This window comes from Chamaea fasciata, unplaced genomic scaffold (genome assembly GCF_029207755.1).
Source record: "Chamaea fasciata isolate MVZ Bird 193981 ecotype frontalis unplaced genomic scaffold, bChaFas1.0.hap1 SCAF_2, whole genome shotgun sequence".
Classification (NCBI taxonomy): Eukaryota; Metazoa; Chordata; class Aves; order Passeriformes; family Sylviidae; genus Chamaea; species Chamaea fasciata.
In genome coordinates this window covers 76468448-76491729 of record NW_027094087.1, presented here as the reverse complement: position 1 = coordinate 76491729, position 23282 = coordinate 76468448, and the positions used below count along the sequence as shown (strand labels likewise).

The window sequence follows — 23282 nt, the reverse complement described above, 5'->3', positions numbered from 1 at the left end:
TGCGAGATAAAAGGCCAAATGCAGTCAGATTGCAGGAAGTACATATTTCTTTAGGTGAAACAGTGAATTGAACAAGCTCTTACCACTGGGAAGAAGAGAACTAGGAGAAACGCTCACATACAAATTTGAGCTAGGTATTGAGGAATAAACCAGTGCCTTGCAATTTGGAAGAATAGTAAGTTAGTTCTGCAATAATGTCTTGAACCAAAAGCATGGCTTTGTCTGCTTTGAGTCAAAGAAAATAGCGGTGTTTTCATCAGAAGAGTGATTTATTGTACAAAAGGATGTGTTAAATGCTGGGAGTGCTCTGGAAACTGTAGCATAGCACAGTTCTGCTGAGAGCAAGTCCAGGCCAGATGGCCATCAAAAAACGAGTAGATTCCCTGAAATGCTAGATAAAACTCAAAACCTTGCGAGTGTTTAGAGAAAATCAATTGCTGTGGTAGTGACAATTTAACTCAATTCTCAGGAGAACAGTATAGAATTGATACAAACCAGTGAGATATTCCATATAAAATAACAGAGCAAATGAAAGTCTTTTGAAATCAGCAAAAATATTTTTGAAACAACACAAGAAGAGGTAAATAGGTGCTATAGGCTTGAAATGGCTGTTTTCCAGAAAAATTGCAACAAGAGCTCCAAATGACATTTTGCTGCCAGATTCCCACTACTTTGGCTTTAAGATACAGAGCTGGAAACATTAGGAAATGCATTTTTCATAGCAATTAGATTGTTGCTAATGTTTATTTGTCTTGTGTGTGTCTATACTGAATTGGTGATTAATTAGTTGTAAGAATCATGGTCAAATTAATGGTTGAAAAAAACAAAGAATCCATCTCCAGAAAAGTTTGCATTGTGAGGAAGCAGCCCTCAAAAATGCCTTTTCCCCCCTCACTTTTGCTATGTGATCACCCCTGTGCAGAAGGCTGCAGGAACAGATGCTGAACCCAAGAGATTTAGAGAACACCCTCCTTTGCAGCTGTTTTCAGCCCAGCAGAAATTCATCAAGCAATTAAGATGGGACCACAAATGGCCACTTAAGCACGAATCCCTTAAGTTCTCACAATACTTACTGTCATGCCATACAGTGGAAGATGCCCATGGACTTTAAACTGATTGGATGCTGTGAGGCCTCTACTTGTGTACAACAGGATATCATTAAACTAAAAAGCAAGGATAAGCATCATTAGAATGGTGTTGGTTGGCATGTAGGTATATGGAAAAAGAATCAGAACAATGAATACAGGAAGGCCGAGTATTTATATGGCAATCCCAATGCATGAATCCAAAATATTGGCTTCCACAATATTCCACTACCTAGTGTTAGCATCTATTATCTTCCCTGCCCTCCCTTCCAGCTAGTTTAAGATCTGTTTCCATAATTTTCCACTTCAGATATTTTCTGATGCCTTCTAATGTTCCCTTTGTGATCTCTGGGTCAGAACTATCAAGCCACAAACAGCAGTGAAACAAAGCAGTACGTTTCACCCTGCTGCACTTGGAAGCTATGGAAGGTGTGTGTTTCACCAATATTTTCTCCGGCTTTGAGGGAAAAGGTAAGTAAACCTGCCCAAGAAGTGTGTCCACCTCAGCCCTTATAAGCAGAGTGGCTGTCTTTTACTCCTTCTATTCAGAAGGAAGCTGGGAGACCTGTTTTAAGGTAGATGGTCTTAGGTTAAAATTACCAAGGTGAAGAGAATGAGAATCTCAATTTGTAGAGTTTCCTGCAGGTAACAACAGTTGTCCAAAGCATGTCAAATGACTGCCTAGATTTTGTTGCCACAAAAAGAAACAGACTATTTTCACTGGGTCAAAGGGTGTTTTTCTCAAACCAGATGGTTGCATCAAGAAAATCACTCTGTGGTATGTGAAACAGAGCTCTCACCACAGACCTCTACAATGCAGCAGCAGTAATTAATGAAACTTTGTGGATCAGCCACTAGAGGGGGATTTAATTTTGCCAATGATTACACATGTATTTGGAATCCCACAGTACTGACCCAGGATTTTACCTCTAAATAGATTCTGGTGCTTAAGACAGAGAAAAGACTTCTTTGACAGTGAAAACAACTGACATGAGAGCCTAGTTGTCAGATTTTTAATGTTTTATACAGGTGTAATACCAAGGCATCATCTAGAATCTGTTGGTATGCAAGAAAGTATGCACTATATTTATTAGGCTTCCTCCCCAGTGCCTTTAAAGGCAGAGGATAATCCTACTCAGGTAGATTTATCATGTTATGTCTTTGGCCATTTGAAAGATTAAATGTCAAACACTTTGTAAAATCTAGCACACTCACAAGTTTTTCTACACGGCCACTGCCTTCACCTTTTGAACACAAGAAGACAAGGAAGCATTTTTCTGCCACACTGCACTGACTCTTCAGGGTTTTGTGTACTAAAAATTCTGTGCACTCTGCTGGGCATCCCAAGGCCCCAGCACCAAGGGCAGTAACATGAGGAGCTTGGGAGCAAATCAGCTGGCTGGGAAGAAAAGAGAAGAGGAACTCTCCAGTGGACTCTTGCGGGTCAGAGACTGAGTGGGATCACCATAATGTCAAAGTGGTGGGAGGAGACAAACTTCCCTAGTGCAAAACCTGCAAAATGTATCTCCAAGTACAGGCAGGTCCATCAACATGCTGGGCACTCATATTGGAAGTGGATTTTTTAAGGAAAAATTTGGTTCTGTAATGTGTTCTGAGAGCATTATGTGAATTATTGTTCATATCACCAGGAGTCACTCTTTATCTTCTTTTCTGAATATGATCACTATCCCTGGTGCCACTTTTCATTTTGTAATGACTCAGCTTTGATTTAAGACAAGGTACAAGGAGGTATTATTTTATCATTATATTCACATTGTCATATGAAAAATAGTTTTATCTTTGTAAGCAGCAGTTACAAAGAGAATATTGGATTTGAACACAAATGTAGGTTCGTAACAACCAGCTGCATGGGTGATGTACTATGTTAAATTAAAAAAGGCTGTTTAAAAATTCTGTAGTTTTTAAAATTTTTAAAAATACTGTAATTCAAAATTCAAGTCTAACAGTTGTGTCTAGTAGATGTCTAGAGTTACATTTCATTGTACAAAGAAAAATTGTCTTCCTGCTTACCAGAAAAAACATCCGTTGCTGTAAACCTTTTCCAGACAACTTACTAAGACTTCCCAGTCTAATAAACTCCTGTGGGAAACAAATACAAAACAAAAATGTATCTCCTGCAGAAATTATGATTTTTTAGTATGCAAACAGAAATATGACTACTTGGTCATACAAGTGACTTGACTATCAGTTACCAAGACTTTTAATTTTATTAAAAATGTTATAAATCTAATTTATAGCATAATTCCTTTCTGTTTGTAACTGTCTTTAGGATGAACTCCTTTCATTCATATTAAGAAAATTCAGCTAAGCAAAATTGTCTTTACCTGACATTAATTCCTTCAGACAGCTCTCTCTTTCATCAGTTTTTAGTGAGTATTTTTCACAGCACAAATGACATAAAAACGAATGATATATGTGTTCTTGGTTAGCCACTGGTAATCTTCTGTGGTGCATATGGCATACATTGCTCTCATTCACTGCAATGTAAAACCAGCTACACGACTCAACATCACCATTAGCAGCAGACAAAGAAAGACATTTGTCTGGCAGTGTGAGTTATCCCAGCACCATCCATGTCATGTAATACAGCACATTAACTCAGACCATAGTGTTTAGGGATGGAAATAGAGGAAAAGTAGCACATCTGAAACTTTGAAAATGCTGGATTTCCTGGGCTTACTGTGAACTGTATAGTAATTCACCCTTATATTTCTCTGAAACCCACAAAAATATCATCTTTCAGTCACTCCCTCCAGCTTCTACTAAGAGGTTTATTTTTATTTATTACAGTCTTTCTAAGGTCATTCTACTCATAATTGTGGATGTAAAATCCTATATTAAGCATCTAAATCACCTGCACCTTAGGAATAAACTGGCTCAGATCAACCTGTCCAGAGAAAGAATCCAAACGCCTTAGGCTTGCTTTGGTGTGTCCAGTCCCCCACCTGCACTGCCTAAGGGCTGAAGGATGGAAAAGTGGCTAGAGGTGCTTATCCCTATACCAAAAGTAGGCTCATGGCACCAGAGAGGCCACTGAAAGCTGTTGTTGGCCACCAAGGAATATTAATGACAATTAGGACCACGTGGTATCATCCTATAGTCCCTGGCAGGCTTGGCACCAGCCCGGCCAGCGGTGGTGATGGCACGGATCCAGAGCTGCAGGTCACTGCCACCTGCAGGGACAACCAGCCACGAGGCCTTTCACGTCCAGTAGAGGAGCCAGCTCAGTAGCAGACATCCTGCTCTGGGACAGTCTGAAGAGGATGGGGTTACAGTGGCATTTGCCTCCCAGCCCTTCCTGCACCAGGGCAGGGACTTGAGTCAAGCCAGAAGAACAGCCAAAGGGCTGGAAGCAGTGACACCCTGGGCATGTGCCAGAGCATGGTGGCCAATGCTTCTTGTCTTGGCAGGCAAACAACTTCTGCCCCCCCTCTGCCTTTTCCTTGAACTTCCTAGGACAGGAAGACTGCTTGAACTTAAAATAGACTAGGGCAGCAGAAACACCCGATGACAGCATTTAATTTCATGTGATAGAGAGATGCAGAGGCTGTGAAACATCCTGAGGGACTTGCCAAGGATGTGAACAGTCTGTGGATTACTAGAAAGAAACATGAACTGTGGCAGCTGCTTGGAGACAGGGAAGAGGTAAAGGGAGGGAGTGGGGAACAGCCACAAATCCAGAAATACCTGTGCTCAGCACTGCTCTCCCAATGGCACATCAACTTCAAACCTGAAGTTTGAAGTTCTGGTCTTGTGTTTTACACACTGAAGTCAAGGGAATGGGGAGGAAACTCCAGCAACAGACAACACTCGAGTTTGCACACACAGATATTCTGTGCCTAAGAAAATAAAAAAGGCTACAAATATTATACTGTGGCTCATTTGTTCTGAGCCTTTGATTTTAAAAAGGAACGATAAGTACGAAAGAGACGTTGGTATACTTATAGCACAATTAAAAGTGTTTACTTAAGGCAACACTATCTCCAAAATTATTGCCTAATGTTACATGTAGGCCAAAGAGACTGCTCCTCCCCAGGGTTATGACTTTCAAAGCAAGGCATGGTGAAAGGGCTGAAGTTCCTCCAGCACAAATGCCTTACTTGCCTTTAATCTGTCAAGCTCTAGCATCAAGGGCTGGGAAAATATGCGCCGCATGAAATGCGCAACTGCTCAAGCTCTGAATGCTGTGATAAACACTACATTTTTACTGCCTCTGTTGCAAAATATGTTTGGAATTGCCTATAACTGTCCAAACCTATATGAAAGACAGAACTTAAAAAGTCAGTAAAAGGTAATAAAGAGAATTGCTTTTTCCTGCTTTAAAGGTGCTGTTTCCAATGGTGTGTTGGTTTTGGCCGGGGTAGAGTTAATTTCTTCACCATGGCTGGTATGGGGCTGTTATCTTGGATTTCTGCTGGGCACAAGTAGCTGAAAACAGGGTTGATAATAAAGAGATGTTTTTGTTACTGCTGAGCAGGGCTTACACAGAGCCAAGGCCTTTTCTGCTTTTCCTACTGCCACACTGGCAATGGAGTTGGGGGTGCATGTGAAGATGGGAGGAGACACAGCCAGGACAGGTGACTCAAACTGACCAAAGGGATATTCTAGACTATGTGACATCATGCTCAGCATATAAAGTGGGGGGAAGAAGAAGGAAGGGGGGAATATTTGAAGTGACGGTGTCTGTCTTCCCAAGTCCCTATTACCTGTGATGGGGCCCTGCTCTCCTGGGATGGCCGAACACCTGTCTGCCCATGGGCAGCAGTGAATTAATTCCTTGTTTTGCTTTGCTTGTGTGAATGGCTTCTGCTTTCCCTGTCAAACTGCCTTTCTCTCAACCCACAAATTCTCTTGACTGCTTTTACCCTTCTGATTCTCTACCTGGTCCTGCTGCTGTGGCAGTGAGCAAGCAGCTGTGTGAGTCTTGGCTGCTGGCTGGGGTTAAATAATGACATTTGGCTTTATTATGTTTACTTCTGAGAGTTTTTGGTGACAGAAAAAAGTTCAGATGAGGAAAGACAATTTCACACCTGCCCCTAATAAGCAGGTTTTGAAAACATACCTAATGATTTGAAATTGTATCAAATCTTAATCACAACTCTATTACTTACCCTTCCAGGGATCACCAGATTGTCCATGCCTATCAAGTCTTTCTTCAGTTCATGCAGCTTCTGGAAGTTCTCCATCTTTATCATATTGCCATGGAGCTGAGCCACCATTTCAGAAATCTCAGCCAAAGCAGCTAGATGGACAAATCCATAAAGTGCTTATTAAAAATTTACAAGAATGTTCAAAAAGAAATATGGCTTTTGTCAGCAGTACCCAGCTCATGAACCTTCTTGTGATACTCTTCGCCTCTACAGCATAAAGCTACTCAGGCAGACTAAAACCCACACAATCTCTGGACATCATCTTATACAGTGGAAGGGGTGGAGTGCTGTAATGAAGAGACAGTCTATTTCCCAAAAATTTGCTCTGTTTTAGCCACAGTTAAACACAGCTTTATAGGAAGAGTATGGTCAATCCAGACCACCAATGAATGGATTCTCAGAAAGGACTTTAATTCCTACAACTCTGATCAACCTAGGGATGTTCTTTATGCTTGAAAAAGATGCATTTTTCCCCCCTGCTTGTAACACACTGGGTCAGGTCCATATTTGAAAACAGCAGGAAATGGCAGTGTTGCTTACAGTGTCATTTCAGATGGGAAACACCTTGGGGTTTGTCCTCAGTCCCATCAACGAGAACAACTAAAGGGCTGCAAGTCACTGAGTCACATCATGGCTCTTTCTCATTCTCTCCAAAGACACCATCAACTCCCTGTGCCATCATGTGTGGGAGCACCAACCTTGATACACCTGGCTGAGTGGGCAGTCTCTGAATGGGCCAAAAACACTGGCTGACTTCAGTGCCAGAAAAGCAGCTACAGTCATGTGTGTTAAAAAACCACAGTCACATGAGTAGTAACAGTGGTTCCATCTTCCTTCTTACATCATTGCTCAATACACAGTTGACCCACTTGCCAATGGGAGACTTATGCTCTCTTCTGGGACTCAATTCACTTTTTTTTTTTTTTTTTTGCTTCCTTTAGACTCTGACCTTTTAAAAAAATCTGGAAACACCTTAGTAAGAAACTGATCCCAGAGTGATGGGGTCTCTAAGTCACACTGTCCTCATGTTTTCTTATTTTCACCTGTGAAACCTATGTTCATATCCATTTCAAAAGTGAAGCAGGAATCAAATTGCTACACTCTCTGGAGAGAGGAGAATGGACACATCATCTCCATCCTCTGGCTGTGGCTGAAAGAAATGCAGGCACTACTCACTGCCTTCTTTGAGATCATTCAGGGAGCAGCAACATTTGGGCCAACACCTGTGTCACACAGCACTCCAGTGTCACAAGTCTCTGTGGCATTTCTTACTGCCACAGGTGAGGTTAGCTCTGCATCCTGTGCACTGCCAGCTGTGGGTCTCATCCCACAGAATCTGAGGGAGCTCAGTTCCCATGTTATGCTTGGGAGCAGCTGTGCTGAGCACTGCTCCCTGCCCAAGTTCTTCCATGGATCTGCAGCCATGTTGTACAGATAAAGGAGTTACCCTGAAACACACAGAGCTCACAACAGGTGTGGAGACAGGCACAAGGAGGAAGGAGAACAAACCATCAGAAAGAAATGGCAGGCAGGAAGTTCAGGCTACAGGAGGGCAATTTCTTCATGTGTGAAAAAAAACCAACCCCAAATCCAAAACCAACCCATGCTGGCTGCTTTGAATTCCTGAAACAAATCACGGATGTGGTAACAGAGCAAACTGTATTCTTGGAAAAAAAGACAACACTGAAAAACGTAACAACAGCAGCCTACTGGGTCAGACCAAGGGTTCACCTGGGCTAGTATTTTGTGTTATTAGAGGATCTCTAGGGAAAGCTAGGAACAACAAAAGCCCATATGGTATCTTCTCTGTGCTCTCTCACAACCTCCCAACTGTTTTCAGTTCAAGAGACATCCTGAACCTGCTGTCATTTCTGTTTTTAACAACCCCCAGCAGAATTCTCTTCCAAGTACCTGCCCAGACTGTGGCATATTGTGTATAGAAGAGCAACCTTAATCCTACTGTTCATGGTGTTCTGAGTGATGGATTTTGCAACTCAATCCTCTTTTGATGTAGGCTTAAAAAAAAAAAAAGATTTTTTTTTTTTCTCCAGCCATACACCTTGAATGGATTTGGATGCCATTCCCCAGCTCCAGGAATTGACATCTTTTCTCTTACTTACCTCTTGAATCCCTAAAGTCTATGTGGCTTGGAGGATAGTGCTTGCAAAGCCTCTCCATTATCTGCTTGTAGTGCATAAGCCTGTGTAATGGTCTGAGGAGGAAGGTATTGAGAGGCAAGTAGCAGACTTTCTGTAGTTCAAAATCTCTGCAAAAGGTCTCCAGCTTGCGGGAGTTCTTGATCCCATTCTCCAGCTCCATTAAAATCTCATTGTGCTTTCGCAGGTGAATTGTCAGTTGCTTTCATGCATGGAAGAAAAGAGGAGGCTCTTAACAATCACTGAGAGACATGACTCAGCCCATACCTAATCCAATAACACATCCAACTAGCACAGCAGTGGGGATTTTGCAAACAAAATCACTGTACAACACAATGGCTCTGATACTCACTTGTCAAGGAGAAAAGGCATGACTCATTTGAAGTAGACACCCCCACCCCCTCTGCATTCCCAGGAAAACTAAAGTAGATAATTCAACAAAACTAACTCTCTTATCAGTGAGAAATCCAAAGGCAAGGAGATGACATGAACACAGCTCATGCAATTAGGTGCAATGGGAACAGCCAAAAAAATGTGAATGGGATTTTCTAAAAGGATGAAGGGATTTAGATGCCCCAGTTTTGGGGAACTGAGATGCAGGCAAATGGACTTCTGGCTTCTGCACTCCTCTTATTAATGAGAAGTTGCATCTCTTGGGAAACTCAACAAACACAAAACCAGAAGTGCTGCCCAACAGAAACGGGGCATGTTACAAGCTCTTCATCCTTGGACTACAACCTCTTCTCCTTAGTGCAGTCTCTAAATAATCCCACTGGCAGCAGGGGAGCTGCACACCAGCAATGAATGAGGTTTGCATGAAATATGTAACTCCATTTAGGTCTCAGTATCACACATATTCACAACTCCCCTTTAGAACAATTCAGCAGTTTGTTTAACAATTTACACAGGGAATTAATTGTGCTTTGCAAAAGGTGAACTGGTTCTTCAGGATGTACAGAGCTTCTCTGTGCAGCCAACTAAAGTCTTCTGTTTTATGGTAGAATATTGAGCAGCAGCAAAAAAAACTGAATGCATAAATTGAATGGACTTGAGAATACATTCTGGCTTAATCTGAAGCTTGTGCTTTTTGACACATTTCCAGTCAACTCTCTCTTTCCTGTGATTTGTGACATGTTTACCAGAAACATACCTTTCCTAGAGCCAAGCTGCTTGCTCCACACACTGTATATTAATTTTACAAGTCTGTGACTCAGGAAAAGACATAGCAGACCCTCTGGGCTGCTAGAGAGGCTGCCCATTAATTACTTGCTCTTAACTTCTTTCCTATGTTAATTAAACACGTAGTGTCATTTTGCAGATCTTTTAACAGGTCTCATGATAACTAAATACAGTTTTAACTAATTTTATTTCTGTTTCTTGTGCAGTTCTTTTAAGTTAAACTAGCTTTTGTCTCTTTACTCCGCATATCAGTTGATCAGTGGTGGTGGATCTCAAAGCAAGTGAAGTAAAACCCTTTAATGGGAAAGGGAAAATGGGAAAGATAAAAGCACGCTACCAGGTCTAAGTTACAGTGAGGACTTTAGACTAGTGCCCCAGAAGGACCTGCAGACAGCAAAAGACAGACAATTTAATGCTGCAAGATACCAAGAGCAGAGACAAAGTCTGTCCAAAGCTCTCTGGTATTCTAAAAACTGTTGGTGAAGAGCCGCATACTTCTTGAGAGCAGAGATGGAGGTAGGAAAGTCCCCTACTACATTTCTTCCAATGCACGTGAATTACATCTTGAGGGGACAAAGCGGTTCCTGGCTAAGCACACGGCAGAGAGAGTAAGGATTGGTGACAGGGCTGTCTGTGTTGGGGATGGTAAATTGAGCTTTCTGTGTCCCCTGCTTCTGCTTTATAATCGCTTGTACGTCACTTCACTTCTCCATGTCTCTCTCTGTTCTTCTGAAAGATGAACCAAGTCCTAGCGACCATCTCGGGAGAGCTGTAATGATTAAACTGCCCTTTCCTCCAGCCAAGGACTCAAGGCTGCTCCATTTACTAACTAGAGAATACCCAAGCGGCCATCCCCAAGGAAAGGTTTATTGGAGAGTTTCAAAATCACTCTGAGATCTGCATGCTGAAGGTGAAATGCCATGTTTTGTCCCACACCGACCTGCATGTGTAGACACATTACAGTAAGGTGAGCTTACATCCATGCTGTACGAATCTGTAGAGTTTTTCACAGGCTCCTGTGCCTGCATTCCATGCTAATTTCTCAGTAACAGAGAGCATTGAGAATACTGCTCTGGCCAGACTAAGAACAGTTGCAAAGTCTGCTGAATGTTACACCTAGATTTATGGTTTATACATGTATTTTCACTTCTAGTTTTAAAGGCATCAGAGGCAATTATTCTCATGATTCAAAAACCTTTCACCTAACTTGGCACTGCAGTGCACAAATATAACTTTCCCAAGTCAAATCAATATCCAGCTTACGATCACTAATCCTGCAGTAACCTAACATGAACATTTGCGTGAAAAAAATAGCCACACCCAGCATTTGAACAGTCTCTTCAGCCACACAAATTCCAAAGTTTTGCCTTCTTATTTGAAGGAAAAAAGAAATAGAAATGAAATATTCCTGAACTTCTGTGTTTGCTGCTTCTGTTCTTACGGGAGTGGAGAAAAGGGGCTGGACAATTCAAAATCAGCCTGCAATTCTGAAATGCCAGGGAAATCTACTAAATACTTGCTACGTCATCAAAGGAAACTTTCATAGCATAAGCCTTCATTACAACTGGCAAAAACCAGCACAAGAGGCAACATCATATGAAAATGAAAAATGTTAATCTGTGTCAAAGCTTAGTAGTTAAAGGATCATTCCTACCTTCATACTCTGAATGTTCTTCAGCATAACATCTCCAATTCTTTGGTAATCTCCTTTAATGTGAGCATTGGAGCGGCCTTCCCTGTCAGCAACAGAAATGCCACACACTTCAGTCATGCAATAAAACTGCATAATCAGTTATAAGCACTGAAACCCAATAGCTCATTTCTTTTAAAATCCTGACCCCTGTAGTCCTTTCTCTCAGAAGTGTGTGAGGAATCTTCCTGACAGACATGTAATTCCCAGATACAGTACATCCAGCCTGGCTTTCACTCCTAACAACAGAGAGGGCAGGCACTTTACAGAAGCATTAGACTTTTAAAGGAAATTGCTAGCATTTTTGAACATACCAGAGAAGGCTGGAAATGGTTTGGGAAAAAAGAAGACATCAGAGTCCCATGAGAATATGTGATCTTAGAGCAGAAGGTTAATTCTGTTCAGATACAATGACTGAACCCCAGAACAGGACCTGGGGGGGTGTTCCTCCTCTGAAAGGTTTTCTGCTTGTGCAAGGGACAGTGGGGCCAAAAAAAAAAAATCCATCCAACACCTGGCTTCGACTCATAAGTGTTACATACTGGCAGGAATTTTCATTATTTCACTTACGGTATTACAAATGCAAAGTGCTGCCTCCCACCCAGCCAGCTGCACTTTGGTGACTGCAGCATTTGGGAGCAACACAGCACCTGATAAAAAAGATATTCCTGTATCTAAATCCATGTGTGAGACAAGCAAGGATACCATGTTCTGAATGAAACCAAACACAAGTTTTTTGAAAACACAGGAGGAAAAATCATGACCATAAGAACCTGTGACAGATCTGTTTCAACAAAGCTATGCTTTCAAAAGAAAATCACTAAGAGTGTGAAGGCAGAAGCACTGTCCTCCTCCCCTTTCCAATTTTATCTTTTAACAGACAAAGAGACTCCACTGATAAACAGGGGATTACTCCATGTCCATTTGAACAACACCCAGTTTCATAGGCTGTCTTTAATGATTTCCTATTGTGTTAACCCTCCCAGGCACTCACATGCCTATTTAGGCAAGGAAAAACAGTTCTCAACATGATTTTTAAATTTTTTTCTGAACACAAAGGTTACACTGTTGGTAGGAACTTGGGTTGTGTACCTGGTAACTTTAATTACCATTGCAGTTTTGCAAAAACATTATGTAATATAAACATTGCCATAGTCAAATCATGCCCAAGAAATGTCTAAACTGAAAGCAATAGCAGAGGTATGTAAGGACATCACAAGACTACAGTTTTCACATTACCTGAGGACAGAAGTACCATTTCTGTCTTCAGGAAGCCTCTGTCTGTCAAATCATCTCTACTCTGTGCTGTTCCTTAATTCTCCCTTCCTTCCTGTCCTACCCATCCAGCAGCTCTCCCCACTGAGATTTCCTCTGACAGGTTGTAAATAAAACCTTCCAGCCACTAAAGCTCTGGTCCAAGTGGTGTATATCCAAGTGCCCCTGACTGAAAACCACAACCATTTGAAGTCCCAGGCAGTAGCCCCACACTGGCAGGAAGCAAGGGAAGGCCACCCTCCAACCATGGAGCCAGCAGGCAGCATCCTCTCCCAAATGGTTCATGTTGTGCCTCTACACACAAGCTCAGGAATATCAAAGTCAGATGAAATTGTGCTGCTGCCAGAAATGGCATGGTACTCAGCAACTATCTCTATAAGAATTCTTGCTTTATGTGTTATTCTCTTGTTCTCTGGCACTGCCTGGATCCTTTTCCAGGTGTCTACATTTGATTTAATCTAATGGACTTCGGCAGTTGTGTACCTTTCTGAGTATGAAATATAGAGTTATCTACTTACTGCCAAGATAAATACTAAGTACATCATTACAGACTGCTTTTTCTAAATAGACACTGCTTTTCTGATCTGAAGGCTACAATACAGATTGGCTAGAATACACATTGCAAATGTCTAATCTACTAGCTAGCTACTCAGCCGAGCCCAAGCCTCCCAAAGTCACAGGGAGTGTTTCCAACAGCTAATAATAAATGGGGTTGTTCATGGAACAGTCTGGTCCTTATTTCCTAAAAGCTGACCCACCGGACCCTTTCAGCACCACCAGCACTGACTGCTTGCACAGCATCTCACCACATCAGTCACATACAAAACATCAGGAATGATCTCCCTTCATTGGCATCAGCCAGACTTTTAGGGCTCTCACAACTTTCTCTGCATCTTAGCAGAGTGACAGAGACAGAGAGAAGGGGGCTCCCCAGAAGCAACAGCCTCTCTCCAGCTGTTGGCTGAACAGCGAAGAGCTGAATGGTACCAGAGCCCTCAGCCCAGGCCGACAGAGATGACCTGTGCTGCACACAGATGCATCCTGCTGGAAGAAATAAACCCAGGGTTTTCTTAGGAGAAAATACAGAAATGTGAGGGCTGCGTACTGCTCCTTGTTCCAGCCACTTTTCTTGCTTTACTTGTTTATCTCCAAGCAAATAAATTTCCCTTGCAACAGAGATGATTTTCCCACTGGGGATGGTGCACAGGCATGTAGGCTGCAGTGTGGACAGAGAGGCAGGGAAAGCTGAAACTGGGCGGGAGGGAACATGACAGCTTCCCATCTGCCTCCTAAAACCCAACCCTCACTCTACTAACCCAGCTCCATGCTGGGACCCCAGAGCAAACGCTATGCTACACTGCCACCTTCCCCAGCTCCTCAACATGCAAATCCCAAGAAAATGAGAAGAAACACCAAGAAAAGAGCATCGAAATACACATAATATAAAAACAAAACCCAAACACACAACATATCAGATGATGTCTTACTGCTGCAACAGCCCAAAGCACAGGAGCAGAAAAGAGAGCTCTCCCTGTGGTGTATGTTTTGAATAACAACACTCAGCTTGCTGAGAGGGAAGGAGCTGCTCATTTGTTGTGCACCAATGACTAAATTGTTCTTCTTACTCCTTGTTTTCACGGGTCACTGTCTGAACATGCTATCTATCTGCCAGTGACAAGGGACAAAGCTTAGGGCCTAGGGTCTCACAGCTTTTCATCAGGAGCTGATTTATGATGCCCGTCTCCATAAAAGATGTAGCAGCTTTCCCCACACATAATGTGCCCTTACTCCACTGACATTGTGGGGGAGGTCTAAAGCCACTGAAAATCACGTTGAAAAATGCGGACATTATTGTATAATAAGGTCATTTCCCATTTTTATCCAAGTAGTCCCTTCCTTTTTACAGTGATGCAAGTGTACAACAGCAAGACAAGTGGAGACTGACTTATACCTGGTAAGAAATTCAGACACTACCTTATATGTATTACTCCAAACAGCTATCAGCTTGACTTACAGGGATTACACAAGCAGTCCTGTCAGATTTTCGAATTACATGAAGTTCTTAGTGTATGTAATTGAAAAAATAATAGAAGGAAATCTCAAGTCAGCCCATATCCTCAATCAGAAGGAACAGAAATTCGATGGGGATGGTGGAAAGGCAAAAAAGAAGAGAAAGATACCTCAATAAAGATTTTTTTGAGGTAAACACTGAAGTCTTTGATTGCAGCCCTTGAATTGCAGCCAAAATAATAATAAATCGATTGTAACAAATTATATTTACAATGTGTGACCTTGTGTACATGCTCAGGAACTCCCTCCTGAATATGATAGTCGGTTCTTTGAACACCTAGACACTTTGAAGTTTCCTATGACTTTATTATTAACTAAAGTTCTAATATTAAAAAATGTCTTAAACATTCCCCATTACGACTGCCTTTTAAATAAGAGGAACGTTTTGTAATTGGAAAAGAAGAGTCAATAAAAGCAAACACCCCCTCCCTTGCTCACACCCTGCTGTTACACAGCGCTTTTTACTGCCCTGCCTGCTCCAGCTGGCACTGCAGCTGGACTTTCAGCAGTGAGTGGTGACACACTGCTCAGAGCCTAAGAAATACATTGTTGAAGCCATCAGAGCTTCCCAGAGTCATGGAAGGTGTGCATACATTTAAAGACTTTGGGATGGCTATCCCTGTTGCGGGAGAAACCCAACCTACAGCAAACATGCATCAGTAATGCTTTTAAAGGTAAGGGATCTGAGCAAGTAACACCACTGCATGAAAATATGCTGTAAATGCAACAGCATTCCATATCTTGCTGTGGAACAGCCTCAGAGCTGATCCTGGGCATATCCTGCTGGGAGGGCCACAGAGATGGATGCAACATGGCTCTAACTCTGACTAACAGATCCTGGATGTGCTACTTCTCTCCCACGATTTCCAGTTAATTTGGGCGTAGCACAGCTCCAATCCCCAGAGGTACCCAAAAGTGACTTCAGCAATGAAAACTATCCTCACAAAATCGAGCCCAGTGTGCTGGCATCAAGCCCCTCTCCATGTCTCGGTCCCAGGAATCCACAGTGCGTAACTCAGAGGTTTGTACTGCAACACATACCTCATTCCTGTGCACAGGACAAAGACAGTTTTGAAACTGCCTTCCTCATGCCTCCTCACCAGGCATGCAGAACCAGCACAACAGCCAGCACTCTGCTTTTGAGAAGGCAGATAAGGACTGCTGCCTTGTTTATATAAACTGTCTATCAGGCTGCTCTTCCTGAGCACAAGTATTTCTTCTCAAACAAAAAATGGTTAATAAATCAACATTTGGCTCATCTTCCTACACTCTGAGTGCTTTTTTATTACAGGTCTTCAATTTAGCTTCCACAAATCCTGATTGTGCCTTCTCCTTTCATATGCTAAGATTAAGAGCCCTTTCTTTTGCAAATTACCAGCCACACATTCCCATCTGGTAACACTGAGCAGCAGCTTTCTTCAGAAAGATCTTCGAGTCGAACTAGCAGCTTCCCTGGGAGAAGATGAGTCTGCCTGCACTTCTGGGAAGTACATAACGCTCTTCTTTCCTAGCACATGGATAAGGCCCAAAACACAGATTTGTACTACCTGATGGGCTTCCTTGGGCAGAAACAGCTATCCTGGCTTGCCCCAGCATTGCCCTCTATGCTGCTCAGTGGTCAGAAAAGGGGGATACTTATGGTTCTCTATTTACCACTTTCTGTAATCATTTAAAGCAATCAGTGTGGAAACTTGGGGAGTGGAAAGATGAGCTCAATTCTTTTGGATGGAAAATGGTGCTTGTGGCCCAAATGACTAGTTTATTACACAGCTGGGATAAAAGAAGGAGTAGAACCTAAATGACTTCTCAGATTCAATTGCCCAGAAGCTGATGAAGTATGTCACACTCTGGCTGCACTGCCCACTCCTCTTCCTCCTTGCCATAAAATCTCAATGGTCTTGGGAAACAGGAGCCAGCTTGAAGTCATTGACATATGCCTCCCATATTTTCTCCCAGCAAAAAGGCTTGAGAACTCCTGGCCTTGCACCCAAAGCCTTGCTGAGGAGTCCTGGCAGGCAGGACCAGCATCTGGATGCCCAAGTGCCGGATGCAGCTCTTCTGGCACTTGCTCACAGAACAGCCTGATGTGTGCTGTTCCCTCTCCCACCTGAGGCAGCCTCCTGCTCTTTTCCTCTTCCCTTCCCTCCTGTGTGAGAGAAGGCAAAGCACCATGCCTGCCTGCATCCACCAAAGGTCATCCTTCCTATCCTCACACCACACGGCCTCCAGCGGGGTATTTCACTTGCTCCCAGGAACATGGCCAGTCTCCAGAGCTCAGCACAGTTGGGGCAACTGAGGAGACGCGTGTGCTTCTTTACTGGCCCTGCAACAGCACAGGCAGGGCTGGAAACATGGCCCAGAGCACGGTATCACTCATCTTAGGATGCTGTGCAATAAAACCACCAGGAATCTTCTCAGTTTCATGGCCACAAAGAAACTCTGGCTGAGAAAAATGCACTGACTGTCAGTGTCAGAAACAATCTATGTCAGGTTAAAAACTATCACTAGGCCTTGGACCCTGAGATGTGCTGCTCTGAGGAAATGCAGCACTCAAGAGAAAGACGGGTGAGAAAAATGGGTGAACTGTGCAAAGAAACAGATCAGATCTGCCAGAATCTATAACCAAGTCAACAGGATACTTACTGGTGTTTAAGATGTTCTGTAGAAAACAGCCTGCCCCTGACTGCAGATTCTAACACTTAGACGCCTTCAAGCAAGCCAGAAATGTTTTTAATAATGTAAACAACCTGAGCTTCCTCCAGCCAAATACTAGAAGTCTATAGATGTTTTTACAAATTAAAAGCATGGAGACATCTAACAATTGTCATGTGCAATCCCCCCGAGCCTTGCTCTCATCAAAGCTCTTTGGCATCACCATCAGTATGATCCAAGGCCTAAGAGAGCAGGGAATGACATCCTGTTAGATCTTCCAATATGGAGCATGAAGTCTGAAACAAACCTTATAGAACTGCACTTAGGTCTGTGTAGAGTGAGCAGGCCGAATTGCACTTTAAGTTGATAAAACCCAGCATTCTACTCAGTAGGGGAACAGAGATGACTGGTTGCAGGAGGCTCCCTCTCTCACAAGCTCCCACAGCACATGTTGGTAGCCAGGAGTTTCCAGCAGCTTGATGAAGTCCACAACCCTTTCATTCAAGGGCCCTTTTTTTTGTTGGACATGCCTGACAAATGCAGAGGAAGCTCATGTCTCAGGACAAGTGACCCATCTTCCTCCTCCCATCCACTTTGCCTGGAAATTTAAGAGCTGACATGGGTCAGATTTAAATGAGCTGGCTTGAATCCTGCCCACAACTGCCTGCAGCTGTGCCACCAGCTCAGCCAGGCCCACGATTTGCTGGCAGCTGGGACTGACCTGCCCTGAGGTAGTGAACACAGCCAGAGCCCTAAAAAAACTGCCTTAAAAACACCTGGGGCTAAAGAGAGAGGTACCATTCTGGCAGTGTGGACATTGAGCTAAGTCACCTTGACCATGCTGCTGAAGGAATTCCCTACCACACTGCCACCAGCTTCTTGTAGATGCTGAGGGGCTGTTTAATTTTGTCACTCACTGTTTAATTAAACACTAATCTCTATAGGATAGAGTTTGTTGCTTGTGGCTTACCTCAGCATCTGTGGCATTATATAGAAACATCAGCACCTCCAAAATAATATACCTGTCAGCAAGTCTGCCTCCCTTCCCAAGGCACGTACTCAAATCATCCAGAACTTTAACAACAATCACTGTCTACAACAGGGGTATTGCATTAGGTGCATCCAGGCTGTTGGTTGCAAACTGAATGCAGGAACGTGACTGTTTTTTCTGTCAAGTGATTCAGAGCAGCCGACAGAGAAATCCCAATGGCTTTACACTAACTGTGGAAGGACATGCAATAGCTGAGCTGACAAAGTCAGAACGAGGTGCCCACCTGGGACAAAGTTACCTCAGCAGAATATTTTTGAACAAATTTGGATTGCAACGTAACTTTGTAGCAGATCAGCACTTTAAATCACAGTGTAAGTGCAGTTAAAATATGATATTAGAAGCTTTAAACTGAGGTTTACCATCCTGTGATACTTTATGGAGAAGCTGAAAAACAGAAGGGTTACTCAGGTCTAAAAGAAGCTAACTGAAAAGGAGAAACAAAGTGAAACCATGGAAAGTCTAGAAGCCTAAATACTTTTTCTTTCTTTTAACATAACAGGTCCTTCCCTCCACTTACTACAATGTCACCTTTCCACAGAAGGCTGTGCAGCCATCATCCAATTTTTGAAAAACACCACACCTGAACAGGAGGTTTGCATCCACCTCTAATGGCACCAGAAGGATATAGGGGGTATTTCTATTTCAACGTGTGCCCAGGAGTCAGCACCCAGAGAGATTAGTCTGGTCAGACAGAGAGCAGAACTTGGTCTTTACTAACTGCATACATTTTCCTTTTCTCGCCACACATGTTAATCCCAACTAGTTGGGGATTAACTCCAACTACTGTTAATCTTACACCAAGGCTGAAGAAACAATCAGTGTTTTATGACATCTGAAAGAGCCTTCTTGGAATACCTGTAATAAATGCTGCTTAGTGCAATGTAATTAACACCAGTAGCAGCCCAATGAAAAAATGAGCGATACAGGCAGGGTAACGGTGCAGAACATGTCTTAGGAATAACTATGTTAGTTATATATAAATACATATACCAAAAAAAAAAAAAATATTAGGAGTCAACCTAAGTCCTAGGTGAGGATGTCAGCTCTAAGAGGCAGCACTACATTCCCCTCTTTCCAGAAAACACTTGCTAATTCTGCAACTGCACAGGGTGGGTTTGGATAGCACTAGTCTGCAAGGTGCTGTGCCCTCTTTAATGATCTCAATACACCACAAGAGCGAAACTCACACACTCTGAGACTGTGTTTTGCTTTTGTTTTGATTCATTAGTTAAAGAGGCACCCGTCTTAATTAAACTGATTAACACCCATTAGGTCTGCCTGCTCTGTTCTCAAGTGATTTTCACTGTCACTTTTCTAACTGAGAAGAAAAAGCTCAGCTCCCAGAACCAAAGATAAGTTAAAAAAAAATGCCTACTCAGAGCAAGACAATCTAGTCCAGACAGGTCTAATCAGAGCAAGCAGAAGGCTTCTGCTTATGCTGCTGCCTCCGCTAAGATTTCAGTAGTCAAATGAATTAAGAGCCTTGCCAGGGAAGAATTATTCACTTCATAGTAATTTCGTAAAAATGCCATGTTTTACTGTCACTATTATGTTATGAATAGATAATTTTCAAGCCCAGTGTCCTCTTCCAACACTATCAATTTGTAGAGTGCACTGTAGGCCCTGTGCGTGTCACAGCTGTGATGCTGCAGAACGAGAAACTGGTCTGTGAAATCCTCAGCCTGTACCTTTTTTGACAGAAACAGAACCTGGTCCTTCGCCTCTCCCTCTTTATTACTGATAAGCCTTGCTTGCAGCATGTTCTTCAAAAGAGCTGCCATGTAGAAACACTGACATTTGGCAAGAGAAAGCTTCATCCAGAATTATGATCTCATTTGCATATGTCTGCAACTGAGATATCTGAACAACAGAGTTTGTCAAGTAAACATGAACAAAGCACGATTCAATAAACCCTGTCTGTTAATAACCAACATCTGTGACTTTCACAAATTATGCACTACAGTAGATCACAAGGAGTTAGCAAAAAAGGAATGCAAAAATGCTAAGCTGCATGAAAAAAATACAGATAAATAACAATCAACAGTCTTACCACAGAGCAAGTCTCTGCTCAATTTCCTTGAGAAAACCAGTGTGAAATTTGTGCAAAGGTTCGAAGTTGGAGAAAATTAGATTTTTCAGTGTTTCAGGCATGCAATCCTCTTTACTCACTGCACTCTGAAACCACTACAAAGGAAAAAAGAAGCAAAATTATCAGTGGGTGGAATTCAGAAGGTATGATCATTTTCTGTCTTTATGTACCTAACCCAAATACTCCTAACAGCTAAGCCAGCAAGGACCTTATTTAGCTGGCACTAAGAATACAACCCAGACTATCCCTGACATTCCTGTATGCTGAACTGGTGTTCTTATCAGAGATCAGACCCCGCACAGCTGAGAAAGGAATTCTCTTCCCCTTTGCCATCACTGATCAAATCTCGAAAGTTCTTTTCAAACCCAAACTGGTTAGTCAATACAAACTGAATTTGCAAGTGCTGGAGGTGCAATAGAAAGAGCATTACAATACTTGTAAACAATTCAGTAAAAGAAAAAAAAAATGCTCTGCATTTTTTTTTTTGCTGAGTTCTGAGTTCCATCTGAAATGCCTTTGGCAGGAGTTGGTTCAGTAAGCACCCACACCCATGTTGCTGTGTGCACACAAGAAGACTGTGCACTCTGCAAAGTGAACAAGCAGAAGACACTGCTGTCACAAAACTGGAGCAGCAGTGCCAGGCACTGTAAAGACTGAAACAGGCTCCTGCTCAGTCTTGCTCCATTTTCTCTTTATTTCATCCTAATAGACTATGGGTGACATAAAACCCCAGGACTAGGCAGCTTGCAAAGGTAGTAATGCCTATTATCTTCAACATGGTAACGCTGCTCACTCTTTACTGCCCTGAGGGGTTCCAGCTATCTATGGTCGACTTCCAGCAGTGCCTAGAAGGCTGTTGGGACCATAGAAGACTGTTAGAGCAGTCTTGCTTGACACTGCATCAGTTGGAGCTGAGCCAGACCTGGGATAAAAAGAGATCCCCCCAAGCTTTCCTCTCCCCTGCTTTATCCCAGCACCAAGCAGAGCTAAAGTTGAAGCTCATCTACCAATTCTCAAAATTCACGCACAGCACTTGTTCCTTTTCCAACTATGTTGGCTACTTGTTGACTTTCAGTGGCCTCCTGGGCCAGTCATTTGTGGAGCACAGCTGATTCAACTGTATGCTAATCATCAGGCCCATCCCTCTTGGTGATCCAGCACATTCAAATTTTCCTACCACAAGAACGAATGCTGGGCTGGGAAACGGGCTTTAGCTCTGAAGAGCTAAAACTTCCTGTTTCTGCAGCCACTGGGTGAAATATTAGATGAAAACAGCGTATCTGCTGTTGGGACTGCAGCAATGACTGCGGAACTGTCCCACAGAGCCTGGCCTCTTCTCCCAGCAGGCTGGCTTCCCAGAAAGCAAGGGTAAGTAGCAGTGGGGCCACAGCTACCTTGCTGCCTTTTACAGGCATGCTATATTGGCTCTGTCTAAGCTGGGGTCTGATTAGCTGCATCTGTCATGTGGGATCCTGGAACAGACAAGAAGCTGAGGAGAAAGGTTCCCAACTGGTTCCCAGTCCCTGGTTCCCAACTGGTCCCAACACTCACCCCTCAAGCATGTCCTCCTTACTACAACACTCAACACAGGAGTGGGCAATGCACCTCACTGGGTGATTTAAGAGCTGAGAGGTCTGGAGCTGGCCAAAATGCCAAAAAGGGGTTTGGATCCAGTGCCATTTCACAGAAAAATGGTTATTTCAGACCAGCTTGCACACATTATTCTTGGAAGTGAAATAAGACTGTTGCTGTGTGTGCAAAGATGGCAGCTATTTGCCTTGGTGATTTTAACAATCGCACTCTGATCAGATGCTACAGATGAATGAGTCATTTAACACACAGTTTAACTTTCTGAAAAATCAGAATCATTCAAATAGGTAGTCCACAATATTTCATGCTAAATGGAGGGCGTTTAATACAGTAGAAAACACTTATATGTGCCCCTAAGGAGCTACTTCAGTTTTAAGAGAAGCCATTGAAAACCCACAGGCATTTTTAGTAATTATAACCACAAAGCATGAGAGCAAGAAAATATAACTGAAGTGTGTCCCAAGTTCCTCAACCTGATACAGTTTCTTACTGCATGTTACTAACCACAGAGCAAACCTCTACTCTCTGATTTCTGTGTTTCTTCCTCCCCGGAGGAGAACTCCCGTGCACAGCAGAGAACACCTCAAGTGCAGAATATAAAAGCAGCACGGAACAGCTAGGATGTTAAATGGAGCAGATGAAATACCAGCAGTGACTGGAGCTTCACGTGCTTCGTGAGTAATGCTCAAGCAAACATACCGATGTGATGACTTCAAGGTCCTTCAGGTATGTTCGCTCTGTAGTCGCCACTTCTTTAGCAATGAAGTAAGCCTTCTCAGTTGGGAACCTCTGTAAATTGCAAGTACATTAGGTTTGCCTCTGCTTTTATGGAGAAAAAAAAACTGCAGATAATAAATCACAAAGAGAGTTACAAACCAGTGACCCTTGCTTGTGGTTATGCTGTGACTCATGCTTGAATGTTCCTAAGCCCTGAAGCCCTAAAAACAACCCTTCCTTGCAAACACAAGAGAACAAGAACTTTCTGTGGGTTTTTGAGAGACTTCTTTTTCTGCCAAAATGGTTTCTAGTGCTTTGGGGTGCTGATGTTCCTTTCAGTTTATTTTTGGAGCAGGAGATATTCTGAAGTTCATGAAGAAAACCTTGTAGGCTAAATGACCATTTGAATCAAGTGTCAAATTTGACAAAATGACAAAAAATTGTGTCTGATTATTTTAAGTTTGACCATCACGATGGTAATCCACAGGAAAAACATTTCCAAAAAAATTTCAAACCTGTAAGATTTTCTTGGCTGGACAACCTAACAGTGGGAGAGG

The 23282-nt window shown here is 42.7% G+C and overlaps 1 protein-coding gene across 4 annotated transcripts in view; it reads right to left on the bottom strand.

The window, feature by feature from the left end:
- The window catches only part of FARP1 (FERM, ARH/RhoGEF and pleckstrin domain protein 1), a 210423-nt gene that overhangs the window by 7572 nt on the left and 179569 nt on the right, over positions 1-23282 (bottom strand). For all 4 annotated transcript variants that reach the window (XM_066176379.1, XM_066176381.1, XM_066176382.1 and 1 more), the window contains exons 15-21: positions 22708-22797; positions 20380-20513; positions 11246-11327; positions 8377-8614; positions 6218-6348; positions 3117-3185; positions 1074-1163 (exon numbers count right to left, since the gene is read on the bottom strand). In XM_066176379.1, the coding sequence (XP_066032476.1) occupies positions 1074-1163; positions 3117-3185; positions 6218-6348; positions 8377-8614; positions 11246-11327; positions 20380-20513; positions 22708-22797 (834 nt within the window). The remainder of the gene's footprint in view (positions 1-1073; positions 1164-3116; positions 3186-6217; positions 6349-8376; positions 8615-11245; positions 11328-20379; positions 20514-22707; positions 22798-23282) is intronic.